At 45.0% G+C, this 15043-nt stretch overlaps 1 protein-coding gene across 1 annotated transcript; it reads right to left on the reverse strand.

Moving 5' to 3' along the window:
* Nucleotides 1-107: 107 nt before the first annotated feature.
* Nucleotides 108-13601, reverse strand: hells (helicase, lymphoid specific). The gene is made up of 23 exons (XM_040179114.2): nt 13103-13601; nt 10869-10969; nt 10329-10447; nt 9580-9702; nt 9457-9498; nt 9331-9358; nt 9159-9214; nt 9028-9069; nt 7477-7704; nt 7226-7408; nt 6980-7123; nt 6556-6752; nt 5745-5838; nt 5366-5527; nt 4996-5135; nt 3319-3463; nt 3051-3134; nt 2321-2440; nt 2114-2230; nt 1874-2033; nt 1488-1584; nt 1315-1391; nt 108-721 (listed from the first exon to the last, which is right to left on the reverse strand). Exons 1-23 carry the CDS (start codon nt 13108-13110, stop codon nt 633-635), a joined length of 2556 nt encoding a protein of 851 aa, XP_040035048.2. The 5' UTR covers nt 13111-13601; the 3' UTR covers nt 108-632.
* Between the last annotated feature and the right edge of the window lie 1442 nt (nt 13602-15043).

Raw genomic sequence — 15043 nt, forward strand, 5'->3', positions numbered from 1 at the left:
CAGAAAATAAAATTATTTTTTTAGCGTCATGGCAGGTGTTTTTTGGAACGTTGCTTCAAGGAAAAATGGGTTTCTACGCAACAGAAACTTGACCAACACAACACGAAAATGATGAAATCGTACTTTATTCATATAAAAACACAAAAGAACATGTATGCCCAACCTGCAAGAAAGTGCCATTACAACATTAATTGAACGTTTTTGACTAACCGACTAGAACGTGTTACTACATCTGGCAGAACACATTAAGAGAACACCAGAAGCAAAAGCAAATCCAAGCCAAAAATAGTCATGTTCTATATGAACTTCCTAAAAAAAAATTTAAAAAAAGTGTATGAAAGCTTCCATCCAGCAGTTTTCACACATTTGAATTGCAGCAAACAGAATCTCTTTTTGTGATCTTCTAGCATGAAACTGACTGAAACAACGGCAACGTCTGTCAAACACCCAAACAAGACACAACTTCAAAAGAATTTAGTGGTTACACATACAATACTTTTGTAGCCTGAGGAGACGCTTGCTCAACAAACCGCAGTTTCAGGATATTTCCTGCTATCTGGGTGCACCTTCAGCTTTCTTTTGTTTTCAGAGGGAACTGTCATCCCAAGTCCACATGAGGCCCCCGAGGGTCCTCAGGTCAACACAATCTCCGACGAGTCCTTGCCATCGACCACTCTGAAGACTCCCACCTTTTCCTTCTTCCCGCTCTGCTTTGCTTTTCCTGAAAACACAAGTAGTACTTTCATCAGCTCACATGTTTTTGCGACTACTGTTAACGGCCTCATTCGTTTGTAGGAAGGGACAAAAAGCAACCCCAAAAGTGGTTCCATATTAAACAGAGACCCATCGCTCAATATCACAATTGAATGAGGCATCAAAAGGAAATGAAGCCAGATGCAGGATTTAATACCACTCAATTTCTCTTTTAATGCAGGTAGAAAACAGAGACGAGTGATTTAAAAAAACATGACCCAGTGTTCTCCCGACACATAGAACATTTTTAAACGCTATTTAAATCACGCAGCGTATTCCTTCAGCTGCATTTCCTTTCCCTGCTCTCCCTCAGTCCCTGTCACACACACACACCTCGTGCACGTGTCTTTTTTTTAGTAAGCCCCGCAAAATCCATTGCTCTGACAGAAGTTGCAGACTTTGCGCATGTAGGCTGTAACAGCAACTAGTGATGTGTGTTTTAGTACGAACCCCCCTCCCCCGGTCAGCCCCCACACATTGACATTGGATCTGTGGGAAACACTGCATGACCCATGGAACGCGGACACGGAGAGCTTCTGCTCGGTACACACATCTCCTCACCGAGCAAGTCGCTGCGATCCAGCAAGAGCAGCAGGTCCTTGTCGCTGATCACTTTCCCTGTCGATGCTTTCACCTCCCTGAGTGGGACAAAGATGAACGTTAACCCCCATGTCGGTGTAAGAGGTACAATGTAAAAACATACAAGCTGAAACGGAAGGTAGAGTAGTCCTTACTTCTCTGTGCTTCTGGCTTTGAGCATTGACTTCAGCTCGTCTAGATCAATGCAGCTCTTACTGTGGCTGAGCTCCGCCCTCACACCTTTGAACTTATCTGTGGAAAAAACCATCTTACTTCTGTTGTCAGCTCAAACCATGTTCAATACTAAGAATAAATGATATCTGAATGGAGCTTAAACTAACAGTAACAAAACAAGTTTAGGACATTAAATTCATTGTTGAAGAGGCCACCTCTGGTTAAAAAAAAAAAAAAAGGCTCTCAGGAGGCAGCTGGTCCATGCAATGGGCCGTGGCACCACCTTGAGCCACAAAAAAAATTACACACACACACACACACGCACGCGCACACGCACGCACACACGCACACCACTTTTGATACTCACTTTTGTGGATGACCATCTGCTCCAGCTTTCTCTTGGCCGAGGCCCTCTCCAGGATCTTCTGGTCGATGGTATTGGCCGTGACCAGCCGGTACACCACCACCGGCTTGGTCTGCCCAATTCGGTGGCAGCGGTCCTGAGCCTGCAGGTCGGCCTGGGGGTTCTGAGAAGGTGGCGCGAAGCATCAGAACACAGACTTTACTAAACAAATTGAGGAAGTTTGATTTGTTCGTCTGCACCCACCCAGTCACTGTCAAAGATGATGACTGTGTCGGCGGCCGTCAGGTTGATCCCGAGTCCTCCGGCTCTGGTGCTAAGTAGAAAAAGGAACACCTCGGGATCTTTGGAGAACTTGTCCATCTGAGAGGTGGGGGGCATAAACAACTCTGTGATTTTAGTAATTATTAAAAACTACCAGACATCCGCTGAGCTTGTGGTTTCAAAACTCACATTCTCGGCCCGGTCGGAGTAGGACATGGTGCCGTCCAGCCGGCTATACTGGAAGCCCCGCAGGTAGCAGTAATCCATCAGGATGTCCAGGATGGACGTCATCTGACTGAAGATCAGAACCTGCATTGAAACGACAAGTCAGTCATACAAAAGACTCAAAGTGGGACAGACACAATTTTTTCTTGCAATCTCCATTGCAAAAAAAAGCTCTGTGATTGCTTTATGGATTATAGGGTTCCCTATCAAACCTGACGGAACATGAAAGAGAAACTGCCCAGAAACAAGTGTGCCAAGCTTGTAGCATGACATGCCAGAAGACTTTAATTGCTGCCACAGGCGCTCAAACAAAGCAATGAGCAAAGGCTGTGAATATACTACAAGTTATATTTTCATCCACTATTTTTAATAAATTTGATGAAGCTTATTTCACTTTGTCATTATGGGATGTTGTGTGTAATTGTGAGGGAAAAAATGTAATCCATTTTGGAATAAGGATGTAACATAACAAAATGTGGAAAACACCCCGGGGGAGAAAAGCTGGTGCGACTATTGTTTGGCATTTTTATTTTAAAGTCACTCGCACAGATTTTGATAGAGAACAGGGGCATACGGGATTTCTGTTTAACTGAACTAGCAGACTTAGCAGGGGTTGAAGGTACGAAGTACAGTAACAGAAGAGACCACCCGCCCATCGTTGGCTTGAGACACTTTGTGGGGGGTCCCAGCTCACCTTGTGCCCCCGCTCCTTCAGTGCAGGCAGCAGTCGGTCCAGGATCAAAAACTTCCCGGAGCTCCGCACCAGCTGCTCGTCAATCTGCAAAAGGGAACGCACAAGTTGTGTGAAGATGAAACGATTTTTAGATCTGTGTAAAGCTTTTCGGTGGTCAATATCATAACTCTAAATTGAACTTTTCATCTAAAGCAATGGCAAACATGTCTCATATGTAACGCCTGTGGCAGGGGATGGGGTTCAAAGGGCACCTGCAGCTGTGCGTTACCTTGAACGTCTGCGTGGCGGGGTCCAGCGGATACTCCACCAGGTAGGGGTGGTTACACGTCCTCTTCAGCAGCATGAGAATGTTCTGCAGCTTTAGGTTGATCAGGGCGTCCAGCGGGCTCTGGATAGCCACCACCGGGGACGAGCTGGAGGAGAGGAGTTGCGTTACGGTTACACGCGACCGGGCATGAACATATGTGTGGCGGCAGTGGATGAGAGCGGACCGGTAAAATGAGGAGAGGCCGGCAGAGAGCTCCCAGAGACGATGGACTGAGGAGATGTCCCAAGTTCAAGCAGTTTTGAAACTGTTGCTTAGCAACCTCCCATAAGCTTAAAGTAAGTTCCCAACTGTGGGGCCGGACCTTTTGTAACCGGATGCGGGATGTACTTTGAAGCTATAAGGCCTCCGGTCGTCCTGAATAGAATTAATTTGACTGATATTTACATAAGAAACAACCGCCGGCCTTCTGCGTTGTTCTAAAAGGTAACTTCTATCCTTTGTTGGACACTGTATGCTATTCAATTTTCATGTCATTATCATTATCATGTCTGTAGAACAGCGATTCCCAAAGTGTGGGCCTGCAGGTGGGCTCCGAGAGGTCATTTACAATAAATAGTTTTTTATTATTATTTTCATTTTTTAAAAGTTTGAAATTAATATAAAAATATTTATGATGCCGCACATTAGTTATGTGAAACATTAATTGATTAAGCAATTAATAAATAATAAGCAAACAATAAACAATTTAAACGGACAGATTAATAAAACAATAAGGCTCTCGCTTGAAACGGCTGCTCTTGGCGCCCTCTTGTAGTATTAAAGTAAATACCGCATTTTCCGCACTCCAAGGCACACTTAAAAGGCTTTAATTTCCTCAAAAAACGACAGTGCCTTATAATCTGGAGCGCCTTATGTATATGGATCAATTGGTTAATCGGTTGATCCATACTGGTTGTACACGGCGCTCAAGGCGCTCTGCCAAACATGCCAAAGCTCGGTCTACGACGGCGATATGCTGAGCGGGCACTCAAGCGCGTGAGATATGGAGCTTGTTTCAGGGCGCGTCGGAGAAACAAAGCGGTCGTTCTCGCCGAGCACTTCATGAGATTAAAGAGCGAGAGACGGTGCCCTTTTCTCTACAGTAGCTGAACCATCTTAACGGGGGAAATAAGTTATTCTAAAAGAAGTCGAAGATTTAAGGCGTGGGTGGTGGGGGGGGGGGGGCGGCGGGAGCGGACGCACCTCGCGGCATCGATCGGACCCTGAAAGCACCGTCTCCACCTTACTGTCAAAAAGAAAAACAGCGAGCGCGTAGAAAACTCCTTCGAGCGCGAGCAGATATTCTCCTCGCAAGCAACAAAGTTCACGTTTCGCAAGCAAGCAAATACCTCGCGGAGACAAACTTTTGCTCGCGGATGTTTGATTTTGGTTAAATTCTTAAGGTTGTTTATTCATTATGTTTTGATCAGAGTTGTGATTAAAGGTTTGGGTGGGCTGCGAAAGATTTTCAGATTTCAAATTGGGCCGCGGGCATTCTTGAGTTTGGGAACCGCTGCTGTAGAAGAGTCTTAAAAGCATGGCCGCCAGCACCAGCGCCTTTCCAACAGACAGTTTATGAAACTGAAGACAAAACAGACAATAAGGTAGAGAAATGAAACCCAGCTGGGAGGCGCTGACCTCTGCTCCTGCTCCTTCTGGACCTTCTCCAGATATTTCTCCAGGTCATGCAGCGTGTCCCCATGCCTCTCTTTGTAGTTCACCACGGAGGTGTGGCGCTTGGGCCGCCCGCTGGACTTAAACACCACGGGAGCCTCCGTCTGAACAGATAAACGGGATTCGGGTCATTCGGCTTTCTCTCTCGGACTGTGAGAGTGATGAAGCAAGAGTCCAATTGCTGCTTTCATAACTGACATCAAAGAAACTATCTTCACAAAGTATCATCAGCATGTATCTGCCATTAACCAACATCAGCTGATCAGGCGACATGGGAAGAGGTTGAAAAGTGATTGAGGCAGAAGCCACAGAGACCAATCTAGAGTCCTCAGACCTTTTCCTGGCCCAGCATCTTGGCGAGGGTTTTGTTGACCGTGGCGGTGTAGAAGGCCTCCTGCTTGGCTGTCAGAGGTGCGTACACAATGATCTCCTTCTTCGGAGGAACCTCCAGCGCCACGTCAGACTTCAACCTCCTCAGCAGGAACGGAGTCAGGATCTGAAACGATGACAAGGCACTTTTCTTCTTTTCTTCCAGAGTCAACATGTAAAATGTAGTTTATCACATGCTACTTATATTACGGTATAAAAATATATAAATATACATCCATAATGCATGCAATCTAACGCTTTTATATTAAAACATGACAGCAGTTCAAAGTCATCGCACTGGTAGCCTTAACTGCAGTGTGCGGCCTCCCTTCGTGGGGACTGACCTGGTGCAGCATGCTCAGGATGTTCTGCTCACGTTCAGTAGCGATCACGTTCTCCGCCTCACTGATGGTGCTGATGTCAAACCACGACTCGAAGCTGCACGGCAGACAGATCGATAAGGGTTACAGATGTGGGGACCTCAAGATGAATCAGAGAGGTCACATCCAAAATAACCCCTTTGAGCAGTGCCCGGTTACAAGAGAAACCTTTTGCATCTAATTTGACCGCTAAAAAGCCGGCGGGACAGAGTTGAGCAGGATGCATAGCCACAGAGACTTTTGGCTCCACACAGATCCTTCATATGTTGTTGGTCCAGGAGAAGAAGACGGTCAGAAGGGTTGGACCAGGAGAAGATGGAGGTCGGGAGAGCGGTGACAAAGCTCATTTACTCAAAGTTGCTGACATCCTTCTTTTGGTCAGACAGACAGCAGCACAAATATTACATTACATTACAGGTCATTTAGCAGACGCTTTTAGCCAAAGCGACTTACATTACACTTTAAACCCATGGCCTTTTTTACATTTTTGCCTGGGGAGCAATTAGGGGTTAAGTGTCTTGTTACCCTTGTAACCCTTAGGGGTTAAGGGACACTTCGACATAGAACATGGGGAGCCTGGACTCGAACCAACAACCTTGTGCTTCCCAGCACACCTTCTCTAACCCTTGCGCCACAACGACCCAAAATAAAAAGCAATCAGAGCAATGCTGGTGCTGATGCGTGGTTTAGTGTGTGGCTAGTCATTCTAGAGTCAAACATTTGAAGCGGTTTTAAAGAAGATACAAGACTCTGATACAGATTTCCACAGACACACCTCCTGAGGTCGTCAAAGACTTCTGGCAGGAGGAAGTTGAGGAGGGACCAGAGCTCGGCCAGGTTGTTCTGCAGTGGAGTGCCGGTCAGCAGCAGCTTGTTGTCGGTGGGCAGCATCTTCAGCTCCCGCACCAGCCGGCAGTTGAGGTTTTTGATCCTGTGGCCCTCATCCACGATCAGGTACTTCCACTGGAAGCGCTACAGCGGAGCATGAACAGTATGGACATGAAGCGGCTTCTTACACAACACTCCCCAGAACAGTGAAAGGCTCAATTATTTAGAATATTTAACCGGTTTTCTAGATTGATGGTTCGGTCTCTAAAACATCAGAAAACAGTGAGACTACCCACGAGACTTCCTATAAAAGCTCATGGACAGGAAGGTTGTATAATAGCGGTGAGGTAAAGGACACGCAGGGATCCTACCTGTAGCGACTTTCTGTCTATCATGGCGATTTCAAATGAGGTGAGCACCACAGGGCACATGCTGAGGGCCCCCTGAGGTCTGTGGATCTGCTTCAGAACTTTGGCTCTGTCTGGCTGGGGGCCATGGTAGAGCAGCACCGATACCTGAGACAAACAAACCACAGACTGACGGCTCTATTTTGTTCACACCAACGAAGAAAGGTCATCCTCTTCTCCACGAGACGGGATGCAAGGGTCACCCTCTACCTCTGGCGTGAAGCGCTTGAATTCACTCATCCAGTTAGGCAGTGTGGAGAGAGGGGCCACCACCAGGAAGGGGCCCATCACTTTCTTCTCTATCATCATGGCGATATGAGCAATGCACTGGACGGTCTTCCCCAGGCCCATCTCGTCAGCTAGGATTCCGTTGATGCCGTTCTCCCACAGCATCTGAAAGAAACTAGAGTTTACCATCATCACCTCCAACTAAATAGACTTGCTGTCGGTGGACCGCTCACCCTCAGCCACTCCGTGCCCTCTATCTGGTACGACCTCATGACCCCCCCGGTAAAAAGCAGCGGCTGCTTGGCAGGCACCGGCTGGTCGGCCACCCTCCTGTGGGGATCCAGGAGCTGCTGGGCGTTGTCTCGTACCGCCTCAGACAGGCGGTTCTTGATGTCTTGGTTGGAGTCGCACATCTTCTCGATGTCCTCGGCATCAAGTTTCTTCAGGAGTGGCGCCTTGTCCTGACAATAGAAGGCTGGATACGTCACGTTCAATGAACTGACTTTTGTATAAAGTCTACGCTGCCATTCCCTGCACTGGATTATTACATATCTTGGAATGAATGGTATGCAAAATTAGCATTAGACAGTGAACGATTGCAATGTCGCCAAAACCAGCCCTGATCACCCGATTGTTCATCATCCTTCTAAAGTGCACGGTCAGTCTGCATTTCTATGTCGACAGTGTCTTCCTGTGTGAGCTCGAGTTAAGACACCGTGAAAAAACGAGTGTACTGGCGTAAGAAGTAGGGCTGCAACAACGAATCGATAAAATCGATTATTAAAAGCGTTGGCAACGAATTTCATTATCGATTCGTTGTGTCGTGCGATTATTACGTCACTCAATGAGTTGCGGAGATGCGCGCGGAGCAAAAATAAAGGCGTCGAGCCGACGTAGAGGAAAGAGCAGCCGGCAGTTGTTGTGAGTCACATGACACAGGGAGAGATGTCTGTTCGACTAGTCGTCTAAGGTGTGCGAGCGTGGGGGGTCCCGGTCCACGTTGTCCCGTTTTGACGTAACAAGCCTCATGTTTACTCGTCATCCAGCTGATCAAGCTAGCGTTAGCTCGCTAATAAGAGCAGTAAAGCAGTTAGCAAGACTAAGACACATTTTTATTTACTCGCCTCTTTTGGACCATTCATTTTTCAATGTGTTGTCTGATATTTTGTGCTTGGTCCCATATCGGTTATTGTTGACAAATATATTTGTGTGTGTTGTACTTTTTAATGCTGTCATATATGGTAGTCCAGTGCGCTTGCGCATATACTGTGGGTTATACGGTAGTTGATGTTATGCCTGTAAAGGGAGACACATGGTGATCCATTAAATCAACTAAGAAGTCTCTAATGCATTTATTTACAAATGCCATTTTAAATTCATCTTATAGCACTTGGTTGTTTTTTAGCTGTATGCATTTACTTAACTTGCACTACAATGATGGTAATAATTTAATGAATATGCTTCAAGTGAACATGAGGGTGTGTTTGTGAGTGTAGTATAGAGAACTAGTTCTGACTAATTTGAGGTTCTGTTTTAGAATAAAGGGTTGGAATTTTTTTTTTTAAATCCGATTCATCGAAGAAATAATCGACCGATTAATTGATTATCAAAATAATCGTTAGTTGCAGCCCTAGTAAGAAGTGTCAGGTTTAGTTACATTTTTGGGCTACCGAGAATGTACAGAGAAATATATAGAGAAATAGTAGTAAGACAAAGTGTCAGGGTATATTTGACATATTGGACATCCCTATTTGACATGTTGAAACGATAAAATGACGCATTACCACGTCCTCCACTTTTTTCTTCTTTGATTGCGACAGGATTTCCTGGAAGACAAAAATGAAGCAGAACCCATGAGCTGATCAGTAAATGTCAAATCTGCAAAACATGCAAAAAAGGTCCAACGAGGCCTTACTTCTTTTGACATGACGTCTGCTATTTTGTAGTCGTCCTCCCTCTTTCTCTTTTTATCTGGCGCAACGGGGAACAGGGTCAACAAACATTCCCTTCATATCTTAGAGCTGGTGTTCACTGGTGCATTTAACACTATATCCAGCATCAGCGCAGATATCAGAAGATCTACTCACCTTTCTCTGGCTCGGTACGGTTTTTGTTCTGCATTTAAAGAAGACAAATACAAATCTATGAGTACAGAAAAATACTTTAATGATGAACTACAATATCTGCTTTCTGGCCAGTAAAGCTCCCCTCACCTTCTTTGTCTTCTTTCCACAGCGCTCCTTCTTGAGGTTCTCCTGCAGATAAAATAAATTGAGTGAGATGAAAAATGTAGCCAGAAGGCGGCGATACAAACACTGAACAGCAAACACACACACCTCCCTCTGTTGCTGCTCCATCTTAGTCAACAGGAATTTGGAGTAGATGTTGCTCTTCTGCAGCAAATGCTGGAGCCTCTTGAACCGCATGTCGTGGGATTCCCTCTCCTGCGCTTGCAAGGCCTAGAAGATGAAAGCACACTTTGAGCCGATACCAGGAGGACTTTAATACTTTGAGGTTCTCCTACACGTTTGTTAAGTACAGAGTTCATACAGATTGACTAATGGATTCCATGACCAAAGATTTGTGAAATCCCTGTGTATACATGAAAAAGTGAGAAAATGTAGCGTTAGCTGGTCCTTCATACATTTCTTCATGCTACATGACTGTGCTAAAAGCTAACGATAACGGAGGATGCGTTTGAGACTTTCATTTTGGGCAAAGCGATTGCTATCATCATGTGTTCAAATGTTATCTTGGCAGGAAAAGAAAGAATAATTGGGAGGTGTTTTACAGCAATATAGAATAGAATGAAAATGTGCTGTTGAGCTTCCTCACATTAGCTATGAGCCACTATGTAGCCTATTCAAAAACTATTGAATACATAAATAACAATGCTGATAAGAATGTTTTAGTCAGTGTAACTCAAATAAAATGAAAAGCAGCTGTACAGTCGCCGTCATCCTCCCCCTTTCAGCATTCGGTCTGATACGCGAGAGCTTTTGGTAGCTTTTGATATGGTTAATTCAATAGCAAGCTTTAGACAAACAGGAGAACTTAAACTGTGAGGAATAGATAAGAACCACACCTTTTTCATCATCTCTTCTTCTCTCCTCTCCCCTTCCTCCATCAGCTTCTTCTCTTCTTCCTCCATTTCTTTGGTGACAACCCCCTCAGATGTCATTCTCTCACTTTTCACGTTGATGTCTTCAAAAGAACAAAAGTGATTGTCGAGCTGCAGTAGAATTTCAGAAATGTCTAGCCCAAAACACCAAGGTTTATGATGTGTTTCCCATCCCATTCACCTCCATTAGTCATTTTACTAAGGATATCTGAAAAAAAGGCAATTATCTCAAAATGAAAAACATGGCAAATAAGGTATTATCATGGCTGTAACAGTTATCCCACATTCTCTCTGTAAAGACTTTTGAGTCCAATTAGAATAAAAGAATGGAACGATTATGATTAGGCTTTCTCAAGAGATTGTTCTGGAAACTGCAAATATTGGCTAGGATTATATGTCATTTAGGGATTGAAACATATCATTTGTGGAAACTTATGACGTTAATGGATTTAAAGGATTATTTTCTTAAACCGTGGGGTTTAGCAGGGGGACCATTTGACTGACCTGCTGCAGCAACTCCTGTCTCCATGGCCGTGCCCAGCGGCTCCTCAGACTCGTCAGGCTTGGGGAAGAGAGGAGACCCGCTGCGAACTTCTTCCTTCATACTGTAAGCCAGACGAAGGACACAAATCAGAACCAAGGCTCAACAAGTTTTTCAAAGCAGATTCTTAAAAAGTCAGGACCTCCTCTTTGCCCCTGTAGTCTCTAGGTTCATGATATTTTGACGGTACAGTTTGAGATAATTAAAAGGTGAGGTAAGCTGAAATTACATTATATTCATTACATTCCCACTCTTTTAAAACAGATCCTTAAAAATTGGAATGTTGTCCCCAGTTGCAATCGTAGTAGTGGCCTTTGCCTTTACGGGAGGCTGCAATCCTTATAAGAGTCAGTGGATCAATAGCTAGGTAAAAGAGGGTCCGTCTCCCCTCTCACCTGCATGGTAATGTTTGTTGCCAGACTCTCCGTGGGCCGACCCACTACTTCGACCAGGTACGAGGCTGCGGATGCGAATGCCCCATGGCAGTAATTGTCCTTGCGCTGTAACTGGTCCTATACAAGAGCCAGCACTGGGACTCGCTATGCAGCAAACCCGGTGCTGGGAGAAGATATGAGCCTCCCGTACTAGAACCCCAGTTAATTATCACCTCACTCGGCCACTCCGTTTCCAGACGAATTTCTAACAAAGCCGGCCTCAGCAGGTAGCACCGTGCTCGCCCGCATGAACCATCTGCATATGCCCTGAAACCCAGCTGCTGGAATGCTTTGCTTTGCTTTGCTTTAATCCAACAGTTGGATTCCCCTGGTCCACACCAGTTCTAAGTGAGCTCCTAGGCGCCAGCCGAAGCTATCCCCCCGCGGTTCGAGGAGCACCGTAGCTGGGGGGTTCCCACAAGAGCCCTCACTGTCGGGAGCTACAAGACACGCTTTTGGCAGCAAGGAGAGCGATTGCTCCCCCAGCCCAGCCCTTAGTCAATCCTTATCCCAGAAGTTAAGGATCTGATTTGGCAACTTCCCTTGATTTCACAAGCCATAGGCTGTTCACCTTGGAGACCTGCTGCAGATATGGGTACGGCCTAGAGCAAGATTTTCTTTGGATCTTCAAGGGCCAGCGAGAGCTCATGGTTTGCCGCTGGAACCGCAACACTTTCCAGCAGGTCCCTCTCTCTGGGCCAATCCATTCCAAGGCGCTCTTCCGTTCGCAAGGAAAACTCCCGAGGGCTCCAGCCAGCTTTTCGGAAATCACTTGAGTCACTGCATAGAGCATGGGGATCTGAACCTTTTAAATCAGCCGGGGTCGAAAGTAGGCCATTGGACCACCCTTCCGAACAGCGTTTGCCCATCTCTTAGAACCGACTGACCTGCTTACCAAAAGTGGCCCACTAGACGGCTTTCATTCCACAAACCAGCGAGCCTTCTTACCCATTTCAAGTTTGAGGAATAGGTTGAGATCATTTCAGCCAAAGACGTCCTAATCATTACATTACAGGTAATTTAGCTGACACTTTTATCCAAAGCGACTTACATTACATCTTTAACCCACGATTAACCCAAGCCCGGGGAGAAATTAGGGGTTAGGTGTCTTACTCAGGGACACTTCGACTTGGGACATGGGGCAGCCGGGACTCGAACCACCAACCTTGAGGTTCCCAGTGCACCCTCTCTACCCCTGCGAGACTCTTGAGTTTGATTAGTCTTTCACCACTATATCAAGGGCCCGACAGGGGCCCCGCACCACACATCCTGGGCTCTGCACTGAAGGAGACATGGGACCCACTGAGATGAAATGATCTTTTTCTCAAAATTCTCAAAACCTGTACAGTAAAATATCATTAAGATAGACAAGGACATAGAGGAGATCCTATTTAACAACAGTCCAGTGAAAATAGAATAACGTTTAAAGATCTGCTTTAAACACATTTAACAGTTCAAAAGATTGGGAAATTGCTGACTTTAGCATTATTTTTCTCCAAAATTGCAGTAGAATATACGGGGATGTAGGAAGTAATCGTGAACAACAATCAAGTGAAAATAAAGTGTAACCTTTTAAGGATCTGCTTTGAAAACAGTTCAATGATTGGGAAATTATGAACAAGGCCCTTTCGGCTGTACAAACCCCCGAACCGTAAAGCCATGAATAGAGGTGCATTTCATTTCGTAATGTGGTCCACATGACCGCAGTATTAATTGCACCGGTACATTTGTTGCAATCGGTCAATGAAAAAACGAGAACTTACCAGCTCATCGTAGCCAACAGCAACAGTGCTAACGAAAATGCGACAGCGTTGCGGTTACAGACCAATTTGCTTTTTTTTGCTCAACAAAATAGCAACGTGGGTCGCCGTTTTACGAGCAGGTGACTCACAGGGAGCTCAGCTAACGTCAACGTTAACTTGGTCTAAAGTGACGCTAGCTAACCAACGCTAGCTGCTGGGTGTTACGGTCGTTTCCGAGTGAGCAGGGGGGTGGGCATCAAAAGTAAACTAATGATATACAAATATTTTCGCATGCGACACTAAGATAACGTTTCTAGTAAGTCCACTGAGTCCACTCTGCTACTCTGCAGACAGCACAGCTTGTGGTGCTGAAGCGCAAGAAGCGCCTATGAACAAGCAGCCCACCTCCGGTCCCTTCCTTTCAGAATAAAACCACTCACGCGGGAACTGGGTTGAGAAGCTCACGTGAAGATTTATTTTCCAGGCTTTACTTCCACTGTTTTGTACAGGAGTTCGGCCCACTTGACTCAGAAAGTGGTGTATTTCTTGGGCGGGGCTATTCATTTCGCGCCAGTTTGGACCAAACTACTGCATGTAAAATAGGGTGGTGTGTGATTGGAGTGTACATATTCTAGTATTTTGGAAGCTACGTATATTCCATTAAAGACAGGTAGTGACAAGCATGTCAATTTAAAGTGTCAAAAAATATGATTACAAACTAAAGAGGATTTCATTGACGAAGTAAATAATGCCACAACAAAAACACCCCTGCGAGATAAAATATGTACCATTAATCTAATATTTCCCGCGAAAGTTGGTTGTAGGTAAAATTATATTGATACATAATCATACACGGTATATAAGGTCATCATAGTCCACCTTTATTCATATGTTTTCCCTGTTTAAGCTGAAAACGGTAGTTTCTGTAACATTTTTTGATGAATGAGAAAGTGTATGCATGCATAACAATAAATGTATTTCAACCATGTATAGCCTACATACAGTCAACTTCACTAACTCAGGTGTAACTCAGGTCAAGAGGGAGTTACAGTAGTCAAGAGGGGTGACATCATAAGAAAGAATATTTAGAATATATAATAGTTCAAGTTGATTTTTTTCCAGTACATCCAATTATAGATCAAAATGTTTGCCATAATCTTTTATTATGCTGACAATGGCTTTTTGATTGCAAGCCACAGGCAGAGGAGGTGGAGTAGCAGGTATTTTTGACTATAGCCTTTTAATGAACCCTAAACCAGTTTATAACTCATTTGAAAGCCTGATTCTCAGACTTTCACACCCAACCTGGAAATCAACACAGCCGGTTCTCTTTGGTGTAGTGTGCAGGGACCCAGTTCCATATTCAGAATTTTTATCTGAAGTTCTTATTAGGTTTCATCCTTGAAACGGACAGAGTAATTATTGTGAGTTACTTTCATATTCATGTGGAAGTCGATAATGACAGTCTCGTTACTGCATTTTCTCATTGTTGGATTCGATTGGAGTGTACAGAAACCTATTCATTGTTTTAATCACACCCTCGACCTAGTTCTGCTGTATGGTGTTAAGATAGAACATTTAACAGTCTTTCACAGAACACTTTCTGTTTTGGAACATTATTTTTTGGGCGACCGTGGTGCATGGAGTAGAAGGTGCGCCGGGAACCGCAAGGATGGTTCAAACTCTGGCTGCTCCATGCCCCATGTCGAAGTGTCCTTGAGCAAGACAACCAAACCCAAACTGCTCCCTGGGCGCCCTTACGGCTACACACTACTCCAACTGTGTTGGATGGGTTAAACAAATGCAATGTAAGTCACTTTGGAAAAGCAGTGTCAGCTGAATAACATTTAATGGAATGGAATTATCTAACCCAGGGGTCTCAAACTCGCAGCCCGCGGGCCAATTGCGGCCCTCGGGACGATATTTTGTGGCCCCATCCTTAATATGAAAGTGTAATGTTAG

Source organism: Gasterosteus aculeatus, chromosome 6 (assembly GCF_964276395.1).
Source record: "Gasterosteus aculeatus chromosome 6, fGasAcu3.hap1.1, whole genome shotgun sequence".
NCBI classification, from domain to species: Eukaryota; Metazoa; Chordata; class Actinopteri; order Perciformes; family Gasterosteidae; genus Gasterosteus; species Gasterosteus aculeatus.

What these genes read in the sequence shown, in the direction of transcription:
- hells (XM_040179114.2), bottom strand. An exon ending in GTGGAAAGAAGACAAAGAAG is followed by an intron (nt 9,359 to 9,456) that starts GTGAGGGGAGCT and finishes CTTTAAATGCAG; the next exon opens with AACAAAAACCGTACCGAGCC. An exon ending in AAAGCCAGAAGCACAGAGAA is followed by an intron (nt 1,392 to 1,487) that starts GTAAGGACTACT and finishes TGTCCCACTCAG; the next exon opens with GGAGGTGAAAGCATCGACAG.